A 24,094-nucleotide genomic window follows, 5' to 3' on the forward strand; every position below is an offset into this window, starting at 1 on the left:
ATCTCACCAGGAAAAGAAAGGTGGCGGAAGGAGCCTTCAAAAAAAAGATTAGAATGATGAAATGTTTTTTGGAATCAGCCGTGTCCAGCTTCACCAGTCGGTGCTACATATATCCAAGCAAAGAGTAAGATCTGAGTAGTGTATTTCCTCTTACAGAAGATTATTTCAAACAGTGACACAGACACTGTTGCAATTGGTTCCAGTCAAGGTTTGGCTTTTCACTTTGAATGGATACTGCACGTTTTTAAACCTGAGAGTTGAAATTGAGCACCCTGACATCAGGAAGCTTGCCTACATATTTCACTGGATGCAGCCTTTCCTCCAGGGAAAAGTAGGAGTAACTAGGGAAATGCTCTACACAGCCCACCCGTGCCTAGCAAATTCCAGGCATAGAGTACGGTTTCCAGCTGTGGAAATCGCCAGCCAGCCCGCAAAGGGCCCCGCCAGTTTCAGCTTCAGGGCAATTTGTGGATCCCTGACATATCATCTGCATGAATAAGCATCACTTTGAGAATAGTTTTACAGCTGAGATGCAAAATAATTAGACAATGTGTAACCCCACGTAGGTAGCTTTAGGAGCATTTACACGTGCATCTGTACCATCTCTTTAAACACCTTGATCTAGGTCTTTTCAAGTCCAGTTTACAGACTGGAAAACTGAGGTTCAGAAAAGATAACCCAGGGATATTGTGCCTCAACTAGTGCAAGTGGAGCCAACACACAATCGTCTGTCTGAAGCATCCAATCCAGTGGTACTTAGACCACTGTCCAGAACGGAATGCCTCACATCATGTCTAACCATCAAGAGCTCCTCTGCCTGAGAAGGCACGCACTCCTTAGTAACGACACAAAGTTTCCAATAGTAGGAACTTGCTTTTTCTGACAACCAGAGCGCACATTGTAAGTGGGCTGGATATGTTCAACAGCTTAACCAGAGATCGATCCTGTCTTACTTTTGAAAGATTTAATTTTGTTTAATATACTACTTTACTCACACATGATTTTATTCCATGTTGAATCTCTTTGACAGTTCTTGTCACTAATCTCATAAACATCCCTCTTCTTCACTTGAGTAGGAAAGGCCCAGGTTGTGAATCTGCAGATGGGGCCCTGGAAACATTGGATGTTATCAGTTATCTGAGTCGACTTCAGGTGAAACCGAATTGCCAAGTGTTCAAATAGTGAAGGGCAGACTTGTATCATTTGCCTATCTTTTCCTTTTGTAATTCACTATGATCGAGGTCCTGATAAGAAGAAATAAGAGATCAAAAGAATATCTGCTCATTTAATCATCATTAATAAAGAAGAATCAAAACGTCCAATATTTGTGAAAGCCTTTATTCCATCAAGGATGAATATTGCATTTCTTTGTGGGCAAAGATGAAATTACCTGAAGTGCTTCAATGTGGAAATGCAGCTAATAAATGGCATCTGTTTTAGGCAACTCTACATAAAGACTGTCGGCGCTCAGTTGTAAAATCGGGTTTGAGATGGGACATTTGCGCTGCTGGTTTACAAGACAGATTTTCTTCATTCTCTCTTCCAGGCTGACGGGCATGAACCTCCCTTCTCCTGTTATCAGTAGCAAGAATTGGTTACGACTCCATTTCACATCCGACAGTAACCATCGACGGAAAGGATTTAATGCTCAGTTTCAAGGTAAGAAGGCTCCATCGTATAAGAAAAAAAAATGTATTCACACTGCATAAATGCAACTACCTGATTTAGTGACTTACACATAAGGGGACCTCAAAACAGACATGGCAGATTGTTTGTAGCCGGGTAAAACAGAGTCTGTAGTCAATAGTATGTAGGGTTGATTCTGAAACTTTCTCTTTCTCTCTAATTTCTAGGGTTTATTCCTGGATCGTATTGTATAGTCTCCTATATGTTTCTAATAATCAATAATTGTTATCAGTACTGTGAAAAGGTTGATGGAAACTATTCCACATGCGTCTGCAAATAAAACTAGAACGGCGCTGTCAGAAAGCTAGATGCCGTGCCGAGCAAACTTCTCTAGCTTTCCCCAAATCATGGCCGTGAGAATGCCAGTTTCATTAAGGCAGAATTCCCCGAACACTTGCCACAGGGAAGTTGGGACCACAAAGTGAGGAAATTATGACAACCCCCATGCTCCAGAAACTAGCAGATCAGAAAGATAATTTGTAAACAGCTCCCATGAAAGATGGAACAGAAAGAGAATCACGGGAGCCACTTAAGGAGGTTTTAGTAATATTCCAACAAGTGGCTCTGAATGACTCCTATCTGAAACACATTTTAAAATCCGTAATCCTTCACTCTGTCCTTTTGGGCAAGAAGTTAAAAAAATAAGAGTAATCTTCAGGGATTTAAAGACAGATGATGCTGAGGAGGACACATGTGTTGAGTTTTATCTGCCACTGGGACCCTTGGGGCCTGTGAACCCTCATGGAATGTGCCTGACTTGGAGTCCAGGGACAATTTTATTTCACCAAAATGCATTTTATTAATAAGGAGCATTGTCCACCCCTCAGTTTCTTCCGATGCTGCTGGAAAGCCCTTGTTGCAAATATACTGCCTTGAAGCTTGGTTAAGAGTCACAGCAATTTGTTTTCACTTATTCTGGGACCCAGGCAAGGCCAATCTTTTTCTTCCCATATCTGCCTTTGTGTGCCTTTATCTTTCAAGGCCACATATTCTAACTGTAGTTATAGGAGAACAGGTATGGAAAGGACATATCAGTGGGGACTGGGGTCACTAGGTGATATAGTGGTGGGGGATGAAGGATACACCACTCAGTCTCGTAGGAAATTCTGAGTCTTCTCCATATTACTGCACATCAACAGATACATCTATCCCTGATTTAAAGCCATCGTAGATCACTATTTGGAATAACAACTGACTGATCAGACAGGCAGGTAGGTAGATCTATAGCATTATTTCTAAACTGGCGATTGATCTTCTCCAAAGGTCCTGATTAATTGATTGGTACGGAACTACAGAAAAATTTCTAGGTATCATCCTCTAAACCTGATCAGTGGTTTGGCATCTGTACCAGTGATTGGAAGAAAGGTGAAAAATAGAATATCAAGTTTGAAGATACTCTAAATTGGTAGATATAAGAAACAATTGTAATAGTTTAGACATATCAGCCATTGATGATATATATAAGCTGTGATTAGAAAAATCTGTACATAAGTCCCAAGAGATAAAAAGATGCAAAAATATAAGGAGGGGTAAACATGGCTTAACAGTGATACATGAGGAAACCTCTTCAGGTTGACTTTGAAGTTCAAGTCCAAGACTAAATGGGGGGAGGGAGCTGCCTTTTGTTTCATTCACCTCAGGCCTTGTATCACAGGAGGGGTCATGACTAAAGCTGAATCCCAGCCGACCATATGTGGAAGGTCAGATTCAGTACCGGATGTCATCCTTTTGTGACATAACAGAGAGCACGTGTCAACGCCAGGAGGGGAGGCATTATGAGAAGTTTTCTTGCTCCTGAGGGCAGAACTATCACCCATGAATAGAAGCTATGGGTGGTCCTTCCTGCTGATTCTAGAACAAGCCTGAGGGCAGAGGAAGGCAGGAGGCAAGTGATGGCTCAGGATGAGCCTCTCAGAGCCCCTGGCAGCTGTCCCACTGACCACCTCCTCTGGACACCACTCTGCCCTGACTTTGCCTCTGAGAGGTCTCAATGTTTTCACTCTGAGGACAAATGAGGGGAAAGCTTCCTGTCCTGTAGGAAAGTGTGTTATTCCTATAAATTTTCCCTTTTTTTTTCTGCCGGGATTAAACATCAGGAAGCCCCAATTTGTATTGTACTTTATTTCAACCAGACAAACTCAGGGGAAAAAACGCTGTTGTTATTACCAACACAATTGCTAAAAAGAAAAGCAGAGTAAAAGAGCAATCTAGAAAACCAGCAAGAACAATAATAATAGTGAAAACACACAGTGTCTACTAAAAGCTAGTTTAATATCTATGTAAATATTCTGTCTAAACCCTGGATAGCTAAAGCAATCTTGAGAAAGAAAAATGGAGCTGGAGGAATCAGGCTCCTGGACTTCAGACTATACTACAAAGTTACAGTAATCAAGACAGTATGGTACTGGCACAAAAACAGAAATATAGATCAGTGAAACAGGATAGAAAGCCCAGAGATAAACCCACGCACTATGGTCACCTTATCTTTGATAAAGGAGGCAAGAATATACAGTGCAGAAAAGACAGCCTCTTCAACAAGTGGTGCTGGGAAAACTGGACATCTACACGTAAAAGAATGAAATTAGAGCACTCCCTAACACCATACACAAAAATAAACTCAAAATGGATTAAAGACCTAAATGTAAGGCCAGACACTATAAAACTCTTAGAGGAAAACATAGGCAGAACACTCTATGACATAAATCACAGCAAGATCCTTTTTGACCCACCTCCTAGAGAAATGGAAATAAACATAAATAAACAAATGGGACCTAATGAAACTTAAAAGCTTTTGCACAGCAAAGGAAACCATAAACAAGATGAAAAAAACCCTCAGAATGGGAGAAAATATTTGCAAACGAAGCAACTGACAAAGGATTAATCTCCAAAATTTACAAGCAGCTCATGCAGCTCAATATCAGAAAAACAAACAACCCAATTTAAAAAATGGGCAGAAGACCTAAATAGACATTTCACCAAGGAAGACATACAGATGGCCAAGAGGCACATGAAAAGATGCCCAACATCACTCATTAGAGAAATGCAAATCAAAACTACAATGAGGTATCACATCACACCAGTCAGAATGGCCATCATCAAAAATCTACAAACAATAAATGCTGGAGAGGGTGTGGAGAAAAGGGAACCCTCTTGCACTGTTGGTGGGAATGTAAATTGATACAGCCACTATGGAGAACAGTATGGAGGTTCCTTAAAAAACTAAAAGTAGAACTACCATATGACACAGCAATCCCACTACTGGGCATATATCCTGAGAAAACCATAATTCAAAGAGTCATGTACCGCAGTGTTCATTGCAGCTCTATTTACAATAGCCAGGACATGGAAGCAACCTAAATGCCCATCGACAGATGAATGGATAAAGAAGATGTGGCACATATATACAATGGAACATTACTCAGCCATAAAAAGAAACAAAATTGAGTTATTTGTAGTGAGGTGGATGGACCTAGAGACTGTCATACAGAGTGAAGTAAGTCAGAGAAAAACAAATACTGTATGCTAACACATATATATGGAATCTAAAAATAAAAATCATTCTGAAGCACCTAGGGGCAGGACAGGAATAAAGACGCAGACGTAGAGAATAGACTTGAGGACACGGGGAGGGGGAAGGGTAAGCTGGGACAAAGTGAGAGAGTAGCATGGACATATATACACTACCAAATGTAAAATAGCTAGCTAGTGGGAAGCAGTGCATAGCACAGGGACATCAGCTTGGTGCTTTGTTACCACCTAGAAGGGAGGGATAGGGAGGGTGGGAGAGAGACGTAAGAGGAAGGGGATTTGGAGATATATGTACAGGTATAGCTGATTCACTTTGTTATACAGCAGAAAGTAACACAACAATGTAAAGCAATTATACTCCAATAAAGATGCTAAAAAAAATGTGGTACAACCACATAATGGAATATTACTCAGTAATGAAAAAGAATGGACTATTGAGAAATGCAATGACATGGATGAATCTCAACTGCATACAGTGTGTAGTTTTAAAAGGCTACACACCACATGATTAACCTGAATGATATTCTGGGAAAAGCAAAACTAAATAGAGACAGTATCAGTGGTGTCAAGGATTAAGGGTGAGGAGAGGAGCTGACTACAAAGGTGCAGGGCTGGGGAATTTTTTTTTTAATATCATGGAAGCATTGTGCTTATTGTTTTCTGCTGATAGTTAATATGAGTCTTTACTTTTTGTTAAATTTTGTAGAACTGTATAATCAAAAGAGTGAATTTTACTGTATATAAATTTAAAAATAAAATAATGCCATGCTTCTGTATGATCACATGGTACTATCAGTATCTTATCCTTTACTCATTAAAAATGAATACTCAAAAAAAAAAAAAAAAGAAAATGTGGCTGTTTGAAACAGAGATGAGCTGTAAGCATAAAAGTCATCAGATTTCAAAGGCAGTGTGAAAATAAATGACTATAAGACATTGTGCGTTGAAAAGATGATGTCTTTTTATCATTTTAAATATTTTTAAACTTTTTTAAGGTGTCTACTAGAAAATTTTAAATTACATAAGTGGTCACATTTGTGGCCCACACTTTATTTTATTGGGCAGCTCTGGTGTAAATATTTGAGCTTCACACTGAGATTGGCCATGCCTTTTCAACAGGACCGGCTGAAGTGATTTCTGGGATGTTAGGTTTAGTATGAGGATTTCAGACATTAGTAATCAGTGGGGTAGGTCGCTTGAGAGACTATGTGAGATTCTACCTAAGTCTTGGTTTAAAATTTTCGTTTATAAAGCAAAATCTCGGTAAGAGGTCAAAGTATACGCTTTACTACCATTTATTCTTCAATCTAAATGAGTTTTTCAGCTCCTTCCTTGGAAGTGAACAAAACATAGGGATTATATGAAATTTCCCAGTGATTGAAAGAGAAAGAATTATACTATGAAAGAGAAAAAGAAGAAAAGATGAAAAAAAGAAAAAAAAAAAAATTTTTTAAAAAAGAAAAAAAAAAGTGAACAAATGAGAATTTTTTTTTTTTTTTTTAAAATTCACAAGATTGCCATGGACCAGCCTTTGACATCCTGATTAAAACCTGAGTGTAAGGGGACTTCCCTGGTGGCGCAGTGGTTAAGAATCCACCTGCCAATGCAGGGAGCACGAGTTCGAGCCCTGGTCTGGGAAGATCCAACGTGCTGCAGGGCAACTAAGCCCGTGTGCCACCACTACTGAGCCTGTGCTCTAGAGCCCGCGAGCCACAGCTACTGAGCCCATGCACTGCAACTACCAAGCCCACGTGCTGCAACTACTGAAGCCCACGTGCCTAGAGCCTGTGCTCTGCAGCGTGAGAAGCCACCGCAATGAGAAGCCCGTGCACCGCAACGAAGAACCAATGCAGCCAAAAATAATAAATAATAAAATAAAATAAAAATTTAAAAACCTGAGTGTAAGCTCCTAAGAGGCTTCTATACTACTCAGTAGATAAGTGAGAACTACCTCTTCCTCAGTTCACTGTCTTTAGTGTCCAGGACAAGGACCAACAAAAGGTTTCAGATCTCATAGTGGTGATAAAAAGGAAGGGGACCATACCACACATGAACAGATCCCCTCCTTAGTGTGACCTTAGTGTGAAGGAAGCTAAATCAGCTTATGCTACCCACAAATTAAATCCTGACTGCATAGTAGGTGATACCATGATTATAAGTTTTATTAGAATAATAGGTTTATTTTGAAAAACTTCCTATTTAAATATTTCTTGGAAAACCCCACTTGGATTACAATTTTCTTAACTGACAAAAATTCTCACAACCTGGATGTGAAGTAAGTGCTCTACTGAAGTAATTAAAATTATCATTTAAAACTTTTGAAAAAGCAGTGACTGTGGAAAACTAAAATAATATAAAATTTAAATTCAGTGAAATTAATACCTCTGTTGAATTTTCACTCTAGAAAAAGTGGTTCTATTTTTTGCAAATTCCTTTATATTTGATTCATTCAGTGACACCAGAAGAGTCCAAGAGAATTTTAATTACAAGTATACTGAAGATAAAAGTGAGTTCTGGCATTAATTTTTCTCTAGTTTTTAGAGAAATGCCATTATTGGTTAAAGACTTCTGTCAGCATTGCATACCTCTTGAAGTTCTTCAACTTACCTGCTTCTCTGAATGGCCACTAAGGTAAAATGTCTGCATTATTTATTGCTAAAAAATTGAAAAAGGATAACATTATATCCCATTCTATCTCAATTGGCTATGAATTCTATTGCTATTGTCTTGATAAATACGGATCAATAACTTAATACTTAATAATACTCTTTGCACCCTCAGAGCCCTTTCAATGTTCCTTCTTCAGCTCCTTTATATGACTTGCAATTTTCTTTGCCTAGGAAACTATTTTCAAAGTCTTTTCTTGTGAAATAAAGTTATAACCCAGATGAGTCTTTAGGGATTACTCTTAGGCTTTATTTCATTAGCTAACTTTAATCTAATTAGTGCGAGGCAGGAAGCTTATAGTTTTGCATGTCCGTATAATTTTCTTAGCAACAGGTACTCAAGGAATGAGTAGATGTGGTCCTTTGTGCATTTTGACTGGTTAGAGTTTAAATGATAAGTATTAAAATTTTTTTAAAAACCTAATCGAATGTTCATAAAAAGCTCACTTTTTCTAGCTCTGTTGAAAAACCCATGCTCTCTTTTTTCTTCCTCTAGAAATTGTCATGTTTTATAGATGATGAACAGGAAGTTTATTCATAGCAAGTTTAAAGTCATGCTCAAAACAGATTAGCTTAAAAAATACCTCTGGGAAAACACATCTGTAATAAATCCTATTTCAAGTAACGTCAATAAAAAATATTTCTAAGCAATAAACGTGAAGCCTTCCTCCTGTTCTATTAGTTGAGCCTTATACTTTATTACATTGAATCCAAGACGAGAATGTTTTCACATTTTAATGTCTCCAAAACGAGGATCATGTATTTGGCACTACTTTGCCTTGGCCCCTTCTCAGTGGTATATAATTCTGTGTCCTATGATCAGCGGTACCTTAGATTTGATGAGGTTCTCTGATGGTACTTGTTGATCTGATTGCAGGCGCTTCTCTTCTGCCAGATGTTAAGACTCTCTTGATACGACTTTGTCTCATTTCCTGCCCATCATTCCATCCCAGGGCCCCAGTGCACATGCAGAGTTCTAGAACCTTCTCCCACCTCTGCATGTACCTGTCCTGAGGTGAAGAGCAAAGACAATAGAAAGGAAAGGAAATAAGAAATATTGGGGTCTTGGGGGAGTTATAATTGGTATTAATTAAATTTGTAAAAATAATTTAAACAAGAAATCATCTAAAATTAATATCACACCATATGGTACAACCTCACAATATAGGAGTTTAAACATTAATGGATTTAACTATGGACTGCAAGTAATCAGCAAACATATTCATTTTGAAAGACTGAATAATGTAAATTGGCAGGAAGTTGAGCATCCACAGACTGAATCGGCGTTTCTAAAAACAATGTCGGAACTTGGCCATATAAGTTTAAGATGACAAGGAGAGGAGACTGCCTGGAGGGAAAATGGTGAGGGAAGGGGGATGACATTCCTTACGGATCCAGCATCAGATACTTTACAAATATTTTTTTAATACTTAAAACTGAAAAGACTTCATCACCAAGGTGGCAGGGGAGGAGGTCTCAGCCTCCGAAAACCAATAATATCCAACTACCCGTGAACAAATACAGCTCCGGGAGAGCTCAGGAGAAGCAGCAGCAGCACAGCGGAGCACAAACCCTGAGAATAACCCCACGGAGAGGGCAGGAAGAAGTTCCGTTTTTCCTGCATCATCCCATCCCCCAGGCTGGCACTGCTCGGGGTGAAGAGGAAACTCCTCCCCAGAAGGTTCCTCCAAGGCAAAGGAGAGCAGGGAGAGCCGCCAGCTCCCCAACCACATGAAGGACCCACAGGGGTCCCCACCCTAAGGAAACCAGCGCCATTAGATTCACAGTGACCCCTGTACAACGTTTGCCCCAAAGAGCCCTGTAGGTTTTCTCCTCTGCACACTCCAGCTGTTTGAGTCCCAACCCCTCTGTCCCAGTTGCTGGGACCCCAGCCAGTGCTGCCGTGGGGACCCCAGCCCTGGCACCCAGAGCGTGCACATCACCAGTCACCATCAACACCTGCCTCTGTCCCTTTTACCGCTGGATCCGGAGGGGCTGCCGAGGACCCCAGTAGCTCTCACAGACACCACAGATGTCCTGAAGCTCCTGGCACTAAGGACCACAGGGTTGGCGACATCACAGATCACAGCTATTTGAGCTGAGTCCCAGCCCCACACACCTGAAGCTGCAGCACACCTCCACTCCACCAGGCCCAGGGGCACAGCACATTCCAGCATGGCCCCCTCCAGCAGGTGAAGGTCTTTCCTCACCAAAGCCAGTCCATAAAGTCTGGAAAAGGTGACAGCTTCTTAAATGTGCAGGCAACTGTGCAAGGCTACAGGGATCACAAAGAATCAGGGAAATATGCCACCACCAAAGGAACGCAATCAACGTCCAGTAAATGGCCCCAGTGGAATGGAGACCCATGAATTGACTGACAAAGAATTCAAAATAATTGTTCTAAAGAAGCTCAATGAGCTACAAGAAACATGGATAAATCATTTGATGAAATCAGGAAAATGATACAAGAAAAAATGAGAAGTCCAACAAAGAGATATAAAACATAAAAAAGAATCGAACAGAAATTTTGGAGCTAAGGAATACAATGAATGAACTAAAAAACTCAATAAAGAGCTTCACCGACAGATGCAGTCAAGCAGAAGAAAGAATCAGAAGTCTCTGGAAGACACCCAAACAGCCAACAGGTCTATGAAAAGGTGCTCAACTTCGCTGATCACCAGGGCAATCAAATCAAAACCACAGTGAGATATCACCTCACACCCGTGCATGGTCTCGATTACAAGTGGAAACTGAAAAAAAAAGTGAAACTCATAGTAACAGAGAGTGCAATGGTGGTTGCCAGGGAAATGGGGAGATGTGGGTCAAAGGGTACAAACTTTCAGTTATAACATGAGTAAGTTCTGGAGACGTAATGTACAGCGTGGTGACTATAGTTAATAATAACGTGCTGTATACTTGAAATTTGCTAAATTACTACATCTCAGGTGTTCTCACCAAAAAAAAAAAAAATTAACTATTTGAGGTGACGTTAGTGTTAATTAGCGTGATTGTGGTCATCATTTAACATTGTATGCATATATCAAAACATCACATTGTACACCTTAAATATGTGCAATTTTTATCTGTCATCACAGCTCAATAAAGCTGGGGAAAAAAACCTTTGTTATCTAAATAAAAAAGTAACTTTATAGAGTAAACCCTCACTATTCTGAGATTAAACCTATGTTAGGTGAAAAATGCGTACATATACATAGTGAAAAATATAATAAAGGAAAGACAAAGTTACATTACAGCAAAACATGCCAATGGAAATTGTTAGTCTTAACGAGTTTTAACAGGCCTTTTGTTTATGCTTATATGTCAACTAGTCAAGGGTAGAAGAAGGATTATGGAGGCTTTACAGCTTTTTAGAACCTGAAATATTAATGTGGTAAAATTTCAAGGAATAAGCATCACTTATCAATATCTATTTTAAATAACGAGAAAATGGCATCATGCATAACAGCGTATCCGCAGGGTCTTTGAACATCCATACCGTTCATAGATAGTGTCGTATTTAATGCCACTTGATGAATTTGTCTTTGGAATTAGGGTTGATGACCAGACCGTCATGTCTTTTGTATCATCACTTGAATTCGGTAGGAAGACCTAGCTCTGCCGCAGTGTGGTTTTCTAGGGCTTGTTTTCTCTTAGTTAACACTGGGGGTGCTCAGTATCATTTGAGGGAGCTTTGCCATTTTCCCACGACTGGAGCTTACAGCCCCAGAAAGGGCATGGCATGTTCATTCCTGGCTGAGGGGCCGATACTTGCATTTCTGATCATGATCAAAATTCAAATGTAAATGAAGTATTGGCCACAGGCATTAGCTTCAAGTATGATTTCCACCCAAGTTTGAAAGAAATAAAAGGTGTGATAGCCACCATGCATAGTTTATGAAAAGAATATAGAGTAATAGTAATTAAAGCCCAGGCCTTGTGTGTATATATTGTGAGAGGGATTGAAATATGCACAATGCATGTAAAAATACCTAACACTGTTCTCTACTTGCTAATGTGGTATTTATTTTTCTTCTTAGGGCTCTCTCTCTCTATTTTTAAAAATACTTTATTATTTTAGAGTTTTAGGTTCACAGCAAAATTCCACAGAACGTACAGAGATTCCCACACACCCCCGGCCCCCATATATGCACAGCCTCCCCCATTATCAACATCCCACACCTGATGGTACACTTATTACAACTGATGAACCCACGTAGACACGTTATCATTACCCTAAGTCCGTAGTTTACATTTGGGTTCACTCTTGATGTTTTACATTCTACGGGTTTGGACAAATGTGTAATGACTTGTCCACGGTAATGGAATCATACAGAGCATTTTTACTGCCCTAAAATATCCTCTGACCTCTCCTGTTATTTGAAACATTGTAAAATTCACAACTTCTTTGAATTTATTTCTATATTTATTGAACTTGGAGAAAGAAAGAGGCAGTTTTCTTACACATATCTACTAAATGTATTTACTAAATGAACGTGTATATTAGAGTCTATATAATGATTACAGAGAGAGCCTATAGTAATTATCGACTTTAATGTTGGAAACATGTAAACACCAGCAAGGGAGACATAGTTCACTTCCCCTTCATTAGTTTGTCAAGTTACTTCCCCTTCATTAGTTTGTCACAGTGTTCTTCTGCAATCTCTTGCAGGTAATTTAGTTGTTTCTTATAAAAATTTCCCGTGACAGTCATCTACCTATGGCGTTACAAAGAAAGTCAGAGTTCAAGGAAATTGTCACCCTGCAAAGATTAAGTAAAGGCTGGCTTAACATGAAATGGATTATGTTTCTGTAGTTTTAAAGACCACCATCCTGGCTATTTTTGATTTTCTCTTTGATTTCAAATGATCTCATGCAAATATAGGAATTCAAGTGAATGCTGGCAGAGAATCTTTCATTAAATATCACTGCCTAAATTTGTAGCCAGAGACCTGAAGAGACGAAGCTGTAGTCGATTTTCCTGGACAGAGCAGAGGGATCGTTGAGGCATCCAAAGTAGCTTAAGAAGAGCTCAGTAACCAAGAGGGTGCTTTCTGCTGGCAGAGTTTTGATTTGACTTAAGAGGAAAGGCACTGCCCTGCACAAGGAGGTTGGTAAAAGAGAAAACAGTGAGAGTCTAAGTAAAAGACGTCACAATCAATAAAGGGAGTTTGGCCACAGACTGGACAATAGGATTCCATTTAAAATTTTATTTTAGTACAACCCTTTAATTCTAAAACAATTTTGACTTCTGTGTTCCTAAAAGAATTCTAGAAATTAAAAAATAAAACCTGCAAGAAATGAGATTCAGAGAGTTGAACTGGAAAAATTAGGTTCATATTAAGCCGATACTTTTTTCTCATGAAAGAAAACTCGTGCCAGTCTACCTTAGCATGATAACACACGGGTCATTACTACTAATCGGCTTATCTCCAGAGAGCAAACATCAGTGCTGGTTTCTCTAGATAGCCATTGTGTGTGATGAGGACTGCAGCACACAAGGTAAAGGAAATGTGATTTTTATTAAAGCAACAGTTCTTGCTCTCATCCCGTGTAAGTTTAAAATGTAATACGTGACAACTGTAGGGGCTTCCCTGGTGGCGCGGTGGTTGAGAGTCCGCCCGCCGATGCGGGGGATACGGGTTCGTGCCCCGGTCCGGGAAGATCCCACATGCCGCGGAGCGGCTGGGCCAGTGAGCCATGGCCGCTGAGCCTATGTGTCCGGAGCACAAGCTCCGGAAGGGGAGGGAACAAAACAGAGACCAGCGAACCACACACAAAAAAAAAAAAAAAAAAAAAAAAAAAGTAATACGTGACAACTGTAGTTACGTGATTATTTTATATAAATTAATGCAGACTTGGCTTCAGCTAAAGCACTTTGTGAGCACAATAAACATTTCACAATCAAGTGTTGAGTGCCATCTGTGAATCAGGTCCCGGGAGGACCGGTTTGGGGTGATGATCTCACACAGAAAACACACACCCTGATAGGACTTGAGTACCTTCTACGTGTAGGAGCTGTGTTCTCCCTCGTATTTATGTAGACGTATGGAACTCTCACTGATGTCTCACGAAACAGTATGGTCACAGTGTTGCCTCTTGGCGAATGAGGACCTGGGAGGTAAAGTCAAGTGGAAATGTTCTTTCAAAGTCACCACTAAGTGCTAATGGTAAGCTGAAGCAGCCAGGATGTGGCCGATGGTGCCCGTGTCCACAGCTTCACTCTGGAGAAGCAGAGTCACAGATGCTACAAGATCTCAGGGCAGGAGGAGGGTCCCTCTGCCAGACTGGCAGTGGGTGGTCTGGAGCTGAGCAGACCCAGGGGCTGGGGTGGTGGCTGGGTAGGAAGTCGACACATTGGATGTGAAATGCTACTCAGACCTTAAGAATGAGGAGTATGTCTACAATATTAGTTTTAACTGCTGGGTAATATTCCGTTGTTTGAATTAAGCACTACTTATTCCTCCATTCCCTTCACTGAGGAAGGCTCCCAATTTTTGTTTCTTCAAAATGTTGGCTGAAAAGCAAGTTGTGTTAATACACGTAGACATGATACAGTTAAGGTAAACCATTACAACTAGTTATTTTTATGAATATGTACAGATGCAATGACATGAGAAGGTTGTTTTGAGTATTAAGATGACTTACTGTCTATAAAATGCATACAACAGTGCTTGACACACAGAGTTTGTATCATCAATTTCACACCCATTTCAGAGTAGCTCTTTGTATTTCTCTTCCCTCTATTTTTTTTTTACCCAAAAATACTATTTCTGCTGAAAACCTATGTATTTTACCCATTTACTTGTCTATTAGTTCTCTTCTTGTCCTGGAAGGAAAGCTATAGGAAGGCAGGATTTTTGTCTATTTTGTTTACAACTATATTTCCAGGACTTAGAACAATGTCAGACACAGATTAAGCAATCAACATACAGTTTCAAAATGAGTAGTGATAGAATATATCACTATAAATAATTGGCGAGAGTAGCAAGGAGCTTGCGTTTTGTAATAATATCATGAAGGGTAACCATGTGCCAGTCCTTGTTCTAAATGTTCTCTGTTGTCTGTGTATTTGGACGAGCCTAGCCATGACGTAGCCCATGGGTCAGCTGTGTGGACCGGGGCACCAAGAGGTTACAGCTTGCCCTTGGAGAGGGGTAAATAAGGAGTAGGTCAGGAACTGAAGTGGGCCACTCTGACTCACATGGAAGAAGCAGTGTAAGAATGATCTGTGATGTTTAAAGTGCAGAATTTGTTTTTACTATGTGGCTTAACAGAATTCCATATTTTTGCACACATGAACATGCTGACATTGACACAGATGCAGACTTTTAAAAACAAAACATTTTTGTTTTGTATAATATATCTGTCAGGTCTCTCCAGAGAAACAGAACCAAAAGGAGGTAGATGATAGATAGATAAGTAGATAGATGGATAGATAGACAGATGATGGAGAGATAAATTGATTATAGGAATTGCCTCACATGACTCTGGAGCTCCAGAAGTCCCTAGATCTGCCATTTGCATGCTGGAGAACTAGGAAAACCAGGCTGGCCAGAGGCCCAAGGACCAGGAGTGCCAATGTCTGAGGGCAGGAAAAGATGGACAGAAGCTGGGCAGCTCAAGCAGAGACAGCCCTTCCTCTGCCTTTGGTTCTGTTCAGGCCCCATACAGACTGGTTGATGCGCCAACGCCCACACTGGGGACAGCGATCTTCTTTACTTTTTCTACCCATCCCAGCGCTGATCTCTTTCAAAAACACCCTCACGGGTACATCCAGAAATAACATTTTACCAGCTGTTTGGGCATCCCTCGGCCCAGACAAGTTGACACATAAAATTAACCATCACATGTAAGTGTTTACTAAATGGATTCTAGAATCCAATTCCAAGATGACTAAGTCAATATTTACAGAATCTTCATTTTTTAAATTTTTATTTATTTTTGCGGTTCGCGGGCCTCTCACTGCTGTGGCCTCTCCCGTTGCGGAGCACAGGCTCCGGACGCGCAGGCTCAGTGGCCATGGCTCACGGGCCCAGCCGCTCCGCGGCATGTGGGATCCTCCCGGACCGGGGCACGAACCCGTGTCCCCTGCATCGGCAGGCGGACTCTCAACCACTGTGCCACCAGCGAAGCCCCTCTTCATTTTTTTTAAAGCTCATCAGTTAATTCCAATGTATCAGTCAAGTGTGGAATCCGTGTTGAGTGATGTCACTCAATATTGTAATCAGGCAAAAAAACCATTATGGAAACCTTGGAGATGCTTCAATTAACATGTGCCCCGTTCCGGGTAACTCTGACCTGTGAATGTGTGAACTGAATGGATGCTCTTTATTGACAAGAGTTGTGCAAGTGTATTGTGTATCCACAGGTCCACGGTTGATAGCTTACCTTCCTCTCTTCCTCTCACATTCAGACCCATACCACCTATTCTAAGAAGTAAACACGTAGTTTCCCCTCCTTCCCCCCATATTACACACCACTGGAGAGTGACTGCTGTTCTTAGAACAAAGACAGAGGTTATTACGCAGGGCTCAGCAAAGCAATGGAAGAGTTATGTCTATAACTGGAAACGTAAAACTGCCTAATATTGTCCTACTGTTACTGTAGCAGCAGCTGCTTTAGACATTTTTCATTCTGGATACCAGGGGCAATGCATCGTTGGAAATATTGTCTCACCCCCCACCCCCCAATTCTAGCACACTGGGAGATCTGATTACAGAAGCAGCCCCTGCAGAGGTACACAAGGTACTATGGAAAATTAATCTATTGAGCTTTTTTATTGTTAGAAATGTTCTTGTTATCTAACTTAATTTGTCTTATAATTATTTAATCAATAGCTTTCTATTAAATTTGGTAAGAAATCACAGTCCATAAGCTACTGATCTTTTATACTTATCAATACATTGAGCAGATACGATATTTCAAATTCCATTATTTAAATTGAGCAGTATCACCGAGGTTTGCAGTCAGAGGCAAACCCATTCTTATGTTATATTGTCCAAGAGCCTTTATCAATCAGTGATAAAGGTTGAGTAGCAGTGACAGAGAGAACAAAACGTAATGTAACAGGTATCATGTGTACACACAGGGGAGATGGTAGGAGATACAGAATTGAAGGCACCAGTTCTCATCATGAAATGCAGCCTTCCAATTACATGCATCTATTAAATGGTTTAAGTAGCATAGCACTGGTGTAGTAATCTTAAATAATTAAGTATCTTCATTAAATATTAACTTAGTACACTGGAACTCATAAATTCACTTTTAAAATTCCTCACATCTTAAAGAGCTTGTATGCATTTTTGAGCTCATTCACTATCATATGCATGTATCTGTACATATATACACACACATACTCGTACATGTAGACATGCACTCACACACCTAATCAGAAATATATTTTAAAAATTCCCTTCTGGGCTTCCCTGGTGGCGCAGTGGTTGAGAATCTGCCTGCTAATGCAGGGGACACGGGTTCGAGCCCTGGTCTGGGAAGATCCCACATGCCGCGGAGCAACTAGGCCCGTGAGCCACAACTACTGAGCCTGCGCGTCTGGAGCCTGTGCTCCGCAACGAGAGAGGCCACGACAGTGAGAGGCCCGCGCACCGCGATGAAGAGTGGCCCCCCCCGCTTGCCACAACTAGAGAAAGCCCTCGCACAGAAACGAAGACCCAACACAGCCAAAAATAAAAATAAATAAAAGAAGGCTCAATATTAAAAAAAAAAAAATTCCCTTCTACCTGAACGAGATGGCGAGTAAAAAAATAAACTCTATTATCTATCATCTATTTCTCAGTTTACAATAAATTTTCATGTAACTGTGGATCACTTTACTGACAAACATCTGAGATGAGGCAGGATGATAATTGAATACATGACATCTCTTACAACCCCTGGGACTCAGAATTTCAACCATGATAGCCCAGCATTTGTCTTTTCAGTTTTTATTCCTAAAGGTTTCAGTTCATCTGGGAGGCTTTTTTATCTTTTCTTTCTGTCTTTTAAAAAAATTAACTGAGGACTTAACTTTCCTCAAAGAAGCAAACAAACTAGAAAGATGAGCGTCTCTGAAACACTATCTTCGTGGCGGATTGCCCAAGCATAAAATCGTCGTCCTGCATGGAAGAATCTGAGAAGCTCTCCTGATGTTTAGTAAATATTTTCCACTTCTCATTTTTGGGTTTACGGTTCTCTGTTTTCTTGGTTAAATGGATATCCTGAGAAATGACTTGATCCAGTAGAACTTGTTTATTTTTAATTTCATTGATAGGTAACAGCTGAAAAAGTCCTTCAAAAGACAACTCATCAACTTACTGAGGGTGAGACCAGATTCTGCAAAGGTTAAATGACTTGCTCAAGCTTATTTCTAACAGAGAGGTTTTAAGCTTTCCTACAGAGTGCAGCGTCCTATCAAGTTTTTGCCCTGCGAGGTGGCCCCGGGGGGAAACCGCTAAATTGGTAGAGTCAGTCCTCTCCCGGAAGCTCTTGTTCCCAAGACAACCACTCAGATGGGCCCTACGCAGAGCGCGCCTGGGGCTCCCACCAGGAGCTCACCCCTCCCTGGCCCTCTTTCCCTGGTGGTATTCATTTTTGTTAAGTTCTTCTGGTCCCAGGAATGGAAACTCATTTAACAAGCTTAAGGAAAAAAGAGGGTTCCATGGGAACTAGTACACTTTATCCAAAACAAAATGAGAAAGGGGACATTCTGCCCCTCCCATAATATTGCTACAGCTCCGTAACCATCCACCAAGCTCATTAGCAGCAAGGGTGTGGAATCAGTCACCTGGTTTCAAACCTCAGCTCTTATTCCTTAGGGCAAATCATCTAAGCGCTCTAAGCCTTATTTTTTTCATTTACAGAACAGGGATAATAATGGAAACCTACTCATAAGTTGTGAGAAACAAACAAAACCTTGCATGTCTAAACTATAAGCACTCAATACATCTTGTTGCTGTCATTGTTATTATTACTGATCACTTATTCAGTCTCTCTACCAGGTATACGTAAATTCTGTGCTTCATAATTGCTACCCATTCCTAATTTCTGCTTCCTCCATTTTTGCTGGCCTGGTGCTAACTCCTAATTCCTTTCAGTACATCTTTAAGCTTTAGATCTTCTTCCTAAAGTTCATATTTTTAATAATCCTATATTAAATTCTGAAGTGCTAGAAACAAATCCACCCGGCCATATTAGCTGTGTTGGCTCAAGTGCTTATCCCTGATTTATTCTCTTGCAGTGGGTTTGAGTTTTCTTAGTAGAGACTATAGCTGGCGGGTGTTATTATTAATATATCTGCTAGGGAAACCTGAACTCTTACCAAGATACTCAACATTCCTTTCTATGTTGGACTGTATTTCCACTGAAATGGACTATTTCTCCATCTCCTTCCTTCAAAGGCAGGCATTCAGCAAAAATCTGTGTATGGAGATAAATCCTTAGATACGGATTGCAGGCTGGTGACGCCAGGGGCTGGGGAGAACAGTGGGGAGGTGGAGAAACTCCTTAATGGGCACAAGGGGTTTTACTTGGAAATGATGGAAATGTTTTGGAACTAGACAGAGGTGGTGATTGACAACATGGTGAATGTAATAAATGCCACTGAATTGTTCACTTCTAAGTGGCCGCTTTTACGTTATGTGAATTTCAACTCAGTAGTTTTTTTTTTTTTAATCTATATTATAATAGGACTAGAAAGACCCTCCCATATATTCTCACCCAAAGAAAAACTATTCTTCTTCTAAGTGAAGTGATGCCCTAGAGCTGGTAGATGTCATGATAAATGAAGGTCCTTGTAGCGGAAGAAGGGCTTCCCCATCCTCTCAGATTCTGTGACTGGGCCCGAGAATAAGACTAACAGAAAACAGATTAATAGGAGAAAAGCCTGCAAATTTTACTTCATATTTTTACCTGCACATGAGAGCCTCAACAGGAAAAATGAAGACCCAAAAATTGGTTATGACCAAGAATTATATACCTTTTCTTTTTAACAAAGAACAATAATTGTGTGGAAAAGTAACAAGACAAAGGAAAAGGGATTTAATAAATTGGTAATTAAACATAAAGAATTCCTTATGTTGTCACCAAAAAAAAAAAAAAAAGAAAAAGAAAAAGGGATTTAAGGCCATAAATTGTAGCAAAGTGATGGAAACATACAGGGGAAACTAATGGGAGATGAGGGTCATTTCAGTAGGTCTGTCTGTCCAGGTCCATTTCAAGGTTGACACCCCCTACCCCCATCTCTGGTGATAAGACTGTTCTCTCCTCTGAGGGCAGGGAGAGCACTTTTCTCAGGGGAAATTTCATGACCTGCTTTCAGGTAGGAAGGCGGAGGGAAGGGAGTTCTTCCTGCAGCTGCTGTTTCTCCGGTGTCTTCACGGTGAAAAAATCAGTATGCCAAAGGAGTATATTTGGGGGTGGTGTGTTCTGAACCTCTTCATACACAGGACATCATGGCAGCCAAGCTTGATTTTGCCTTTCCTCCAGGCCAGGAACCGAGAGGAGTACTTCACATACATGTAGAAGCCCTTGTTGGTGCCCACAGGTGCCCTCGGCCTGCCTCTGAGTTTCCTGCAGCCAGGTCAGTAGTTCCTGTGCTGATGCTTCCATTCTCAACCTCCCTCTTCCCTCTGCTTCTCCTCCTGAGGATCCCTTGCTCTGAGAGCCTGTTCAACACAGAGCAGCCTGGAGGTGCTGGGAGAGAAAGACCCCTCAACCAAGGAGACAAAGGAATTGGTGGGTAAACCTCTCCACCTTTTATCCTTTCAAAGTTTTGTTCTACACGGTTCCCTAGAAGGAACCCCAGATGGATTGAGGCCCAGGTGCCCAAAGCAGTACCTCGCTCATCAGTGAATACTTTTTCTCCTTCTCTTTCCACTTTCCTATTCCCAGGACCCTTCCCAGATAAATGGAATGCATCCAAGTCTTTCTTTCAGCATCGATTTTTGACCAAACAAAAATTAAGGGAATGCATTATCTCATAGAATCTTCATAGAAGCCTTTGGAGGTGGATGCAAATATTATACCATTCTGCATTAGAATACTGAGAGTAATAGAAAGTTTCAGTGATTTGCCCAAGGACCTGCAGTTATTAAGTGACAGAACCCAAATTTAACATTGATCCATGTAACTCCCAAGCTCATATTCATAAGCCCAACGCTGTATTTTATATAATTGAATCAAGTTGTAATAATATCTAGCCTGGCTCGGAGGAAAGATATCATCCTTTTATAGCCCCTAATGAAATAAGGGACCTAGATAATGGTCATCAATAGCTCCTGAAATCACAGAAAGGCAAACCATACATTGTGTTTCCTGTTAGAAATACAAAACGTATCTACCAGGAATCCTTGCCAGAAGATTAAGCTTGAATCTTATCCAGGCTTTATCTGGCTGACAGTTTACAGGACAGTCAAAGGACAGAGAAGGATACAAAACACCTTCCCAGTAACATGGTTAGTAAAATCTACCAGCAGGAAACTACAAAACACAGCTCACTGTGTTCAGTAAATAAATAGTCGAGTGAATGGGTGAGAGAAGAAACAGAAACTATAGAATACTAAAAGAGACTTCAGAGACACGTCAACATCATATTTGAGGCCTAAATATGGAATTAGATTAATTTTTAAAATGAGATAAGTAGGGAAATTGGAATCCTGACTGGATATCTGATATCAAGGGAGTATTGTGAGTATGTTTACATATGATAATGGTATCCTGGTCGTTCATTTTAAATGAGGATTCTATTTTTTTTTTTTTTTTTTGGCGAAGCCACGTGGCTTGTGAGATTTTAGTTCCCCAACCAGGGATTGAACCCATGCCGTCCACAGTGAAAGCACCGAGTCCTAACCACTGGACTGCCAGGGAATTCGTTCATTCATTTTAAAAAGCATCTTAATCTTTTAGAGATGCATACTGAAATATTTATGGACTTGTGAGTTTATGATCTCAGGTTTGCTTCAGAACAACCTGGGTAGGGAGGGACGTTTGTAAAGGTACAGATTTAAAAATAATAATAAATAATAATTTATTACTGCAGTTGAATGATGGGAGCATGTGGATTCTGAATGCCTTTATCTGTAATTTTGTTTATGCTTGAAATACTTCTTTCACTCTAAAACGTTAAAGAACACAGCAACCATTGGCAGGAAATGAGACTTTGAGGCAGTAAATCATTCAACCTATTATAATGGCTAAACACTTTGTCTTATCACCTCTAACATTTTAAAAAAAATATCTGGCATAATATAAATTGTATTGTGTGTGAACATGTCATAATCTTGGCTTCAGAGCTTCATCTCTGAGTGAGCTCCTAGGTGCTTCTATCAACCTGGAACAGTGGACGTTTCTAGGTTCATAAAATGGGATAAGGACAGTGTCCTTGATGAGGATAATAAATGCCAGGAAGATCAATCCCTTAGAAAGAAAACTCAACTTTTTGGTGGCGGGGGTAGCAGAAGGGTGTACTTGTAGGTACTAAGAGCATAAAATGTATAAAATTCATTGGTGGTTGCAAACTATCAAGTATAATCAATCCCCACCACTAATGTACGGCCAGAGTAGACATCAGTCAATTGAGGGAGAACAGGTCTGAAAAGCCATCATGGCTGGAGTTCTTTGCTCTGAGCACCCAGAGATTTGCTCTGTCAAACTCAGTGGTGATCAGGCCCAGGGAAACTGAATCCCACGGATTAAGCTGCCTTGGATCCTGAGGAAACACCAGCAAAGAGAAATGACTGAGTCAGAGGCTGTGAATGCCAGGGAGTACAAATGTTTCCCCCTCTAATCTATCCACTTTAGTAGCCAGAAATATTAGCAGGAAGCCACATTATCCACTTCTTTGGTGGAACCATTATTTCAGGGAATGGAAGTGCTAGAAGCCATCGCGGTGACCATGTCGTCTCCTGAGTAGATCCATTTGCAAATGGAAAAGAGTCTGATGGACAAAGGAACGATCAAAGCTTGAGGGTGAAAGAGATGGACGGTCTCAGGGCCTCGGGCTGGAAACACTTGAAGCCCCTGGACTTTGATGGAGCAAGTGACACAAGATCCTGGGAAAACGGTCTAGCAAAGTGTGTCTTATATTCCAATGCACCCCTTGTGTCTCTGTACTAAGATACACTAATGAACTCAAACCAGTTATCATGTGGTCTTACTGTCCTGCTGTGCTCTGGTCTCTGTCAAGTCGTTTTTTTTTTTTTTTGGTGCTTATTCTACAGCTTGCTTTGCTGGGGATAACCCATTGCCCCATTTGCAAGTGCGTGAGGGTCTAGGACTTAGTAAGGATAACTGACCTCAGGGCTAGCGAGTGGTGGAAGAACTAAATTGGAAAGGTCTTGCTCTGAGGTCCACCAGAAAACACGATGTACTCCAAGCTGTATGGATGCCAGCGGGTTAAAACGTTCCCCCAGCGAACACTTAGTCATATGACAAAGACAGGGAAGAGTGTGCCTTAATAACCTGAAGTGGTTTTAAGACAGCAGTTACATATTGAATGTAGTAAATCCTGTCATGACAGAGTTTGCCAGATAGTCAACAACATAATTTTCTGAAAGGTTGTCCACTTTAGCTCTCAAATTGCATTTCTCTGGTTGCTTAGACTACTTGGAGAATTATTATTACCAGATCTTGGATTAGAGGTTTTGCTGAGTGATTTGGAGCTCTCGCCCCAGGGAACAGGTGCATTATATTCCACGACAATACCGTTGCATTGTTGCGTGACATTGTGTGCGAGTCATTTTAAAATTGTTGGGTCACTGAGTTATTTAGATTTTCCATATGGTTGGTGTCAATATCTAAAAATAGATATTGTATAGTATCTTTAAAATATCACATTTGTTAATATCACTACCTCCGTGCTCAGAAAAGTCTTGAAGTATTAGGAGGTTGTAAAAATCACAGAGGCAGATATGCTGGTTTTCCATAATCGTGATATTTGCTTAAACACTCAAATGTCATCATCAGAAAAAATATCATCCAATTACTTTTCCGGAAATAGCTGACTATTTTCAGGTAAGTAACAGCAAATACTGTACCTAAATGTGAAAACCTGAATATCTGAAGATGATAAGCAGAATTCTAAGATGATCCCACCGACCCTTGACCTTGTCTGGTGTTCCTCCTTTGAGTGATATGACGAGATGTCCCTCCTGTGATTTGGCTACATTATATGGTACAGTTGACTTTAAGAAAAGGACACTGTCTTCAGTGGCCCGGAC

General features: G+C 40.5%; 1 protein-coding gene across 1 annotated transcript in view; it reads left to right on the plus strand.

Moving 5' to 3' along the window:
- CSMD1 (CUB and Sushi multiple domains 1) overlaps window positions 1-24,094 on the plus strand; it is a 1,488,158-nt gene that overhangs the window by 881,935 nt on the left and 582,129 nt on the right. The window contains exon 7 of the mRNA XM_027123007.1: window positions 1,547-1,659. Within this exon, the coding sequence (XP_026978808.1) occupies window positions 1,547-1,659 (113 nt within the window). The remainder of the gene's footprint in view (window positions 1-1,546; window positions 1,660-24,094) is intronic.

This window comes from Aethalodelphis obliquidens, unplaced genomic scaffold (genome assembly GCF_003676395.1).
Source record: "Aethalodelphis obliquidens isolate GAN/ISIS:26980383/991018 unplaced genomic scaffold, ASM367639v1 scaffold25, whole genome shotgun sequence".
NCBI classification, from domain to species: domain Eukaryota; kingdom Metazoa; phylum Chordata; class Mammalia; order Artiodactyla; family Delphinidae; genus Aethalodelphis; species Aethalodelphis obliquidens.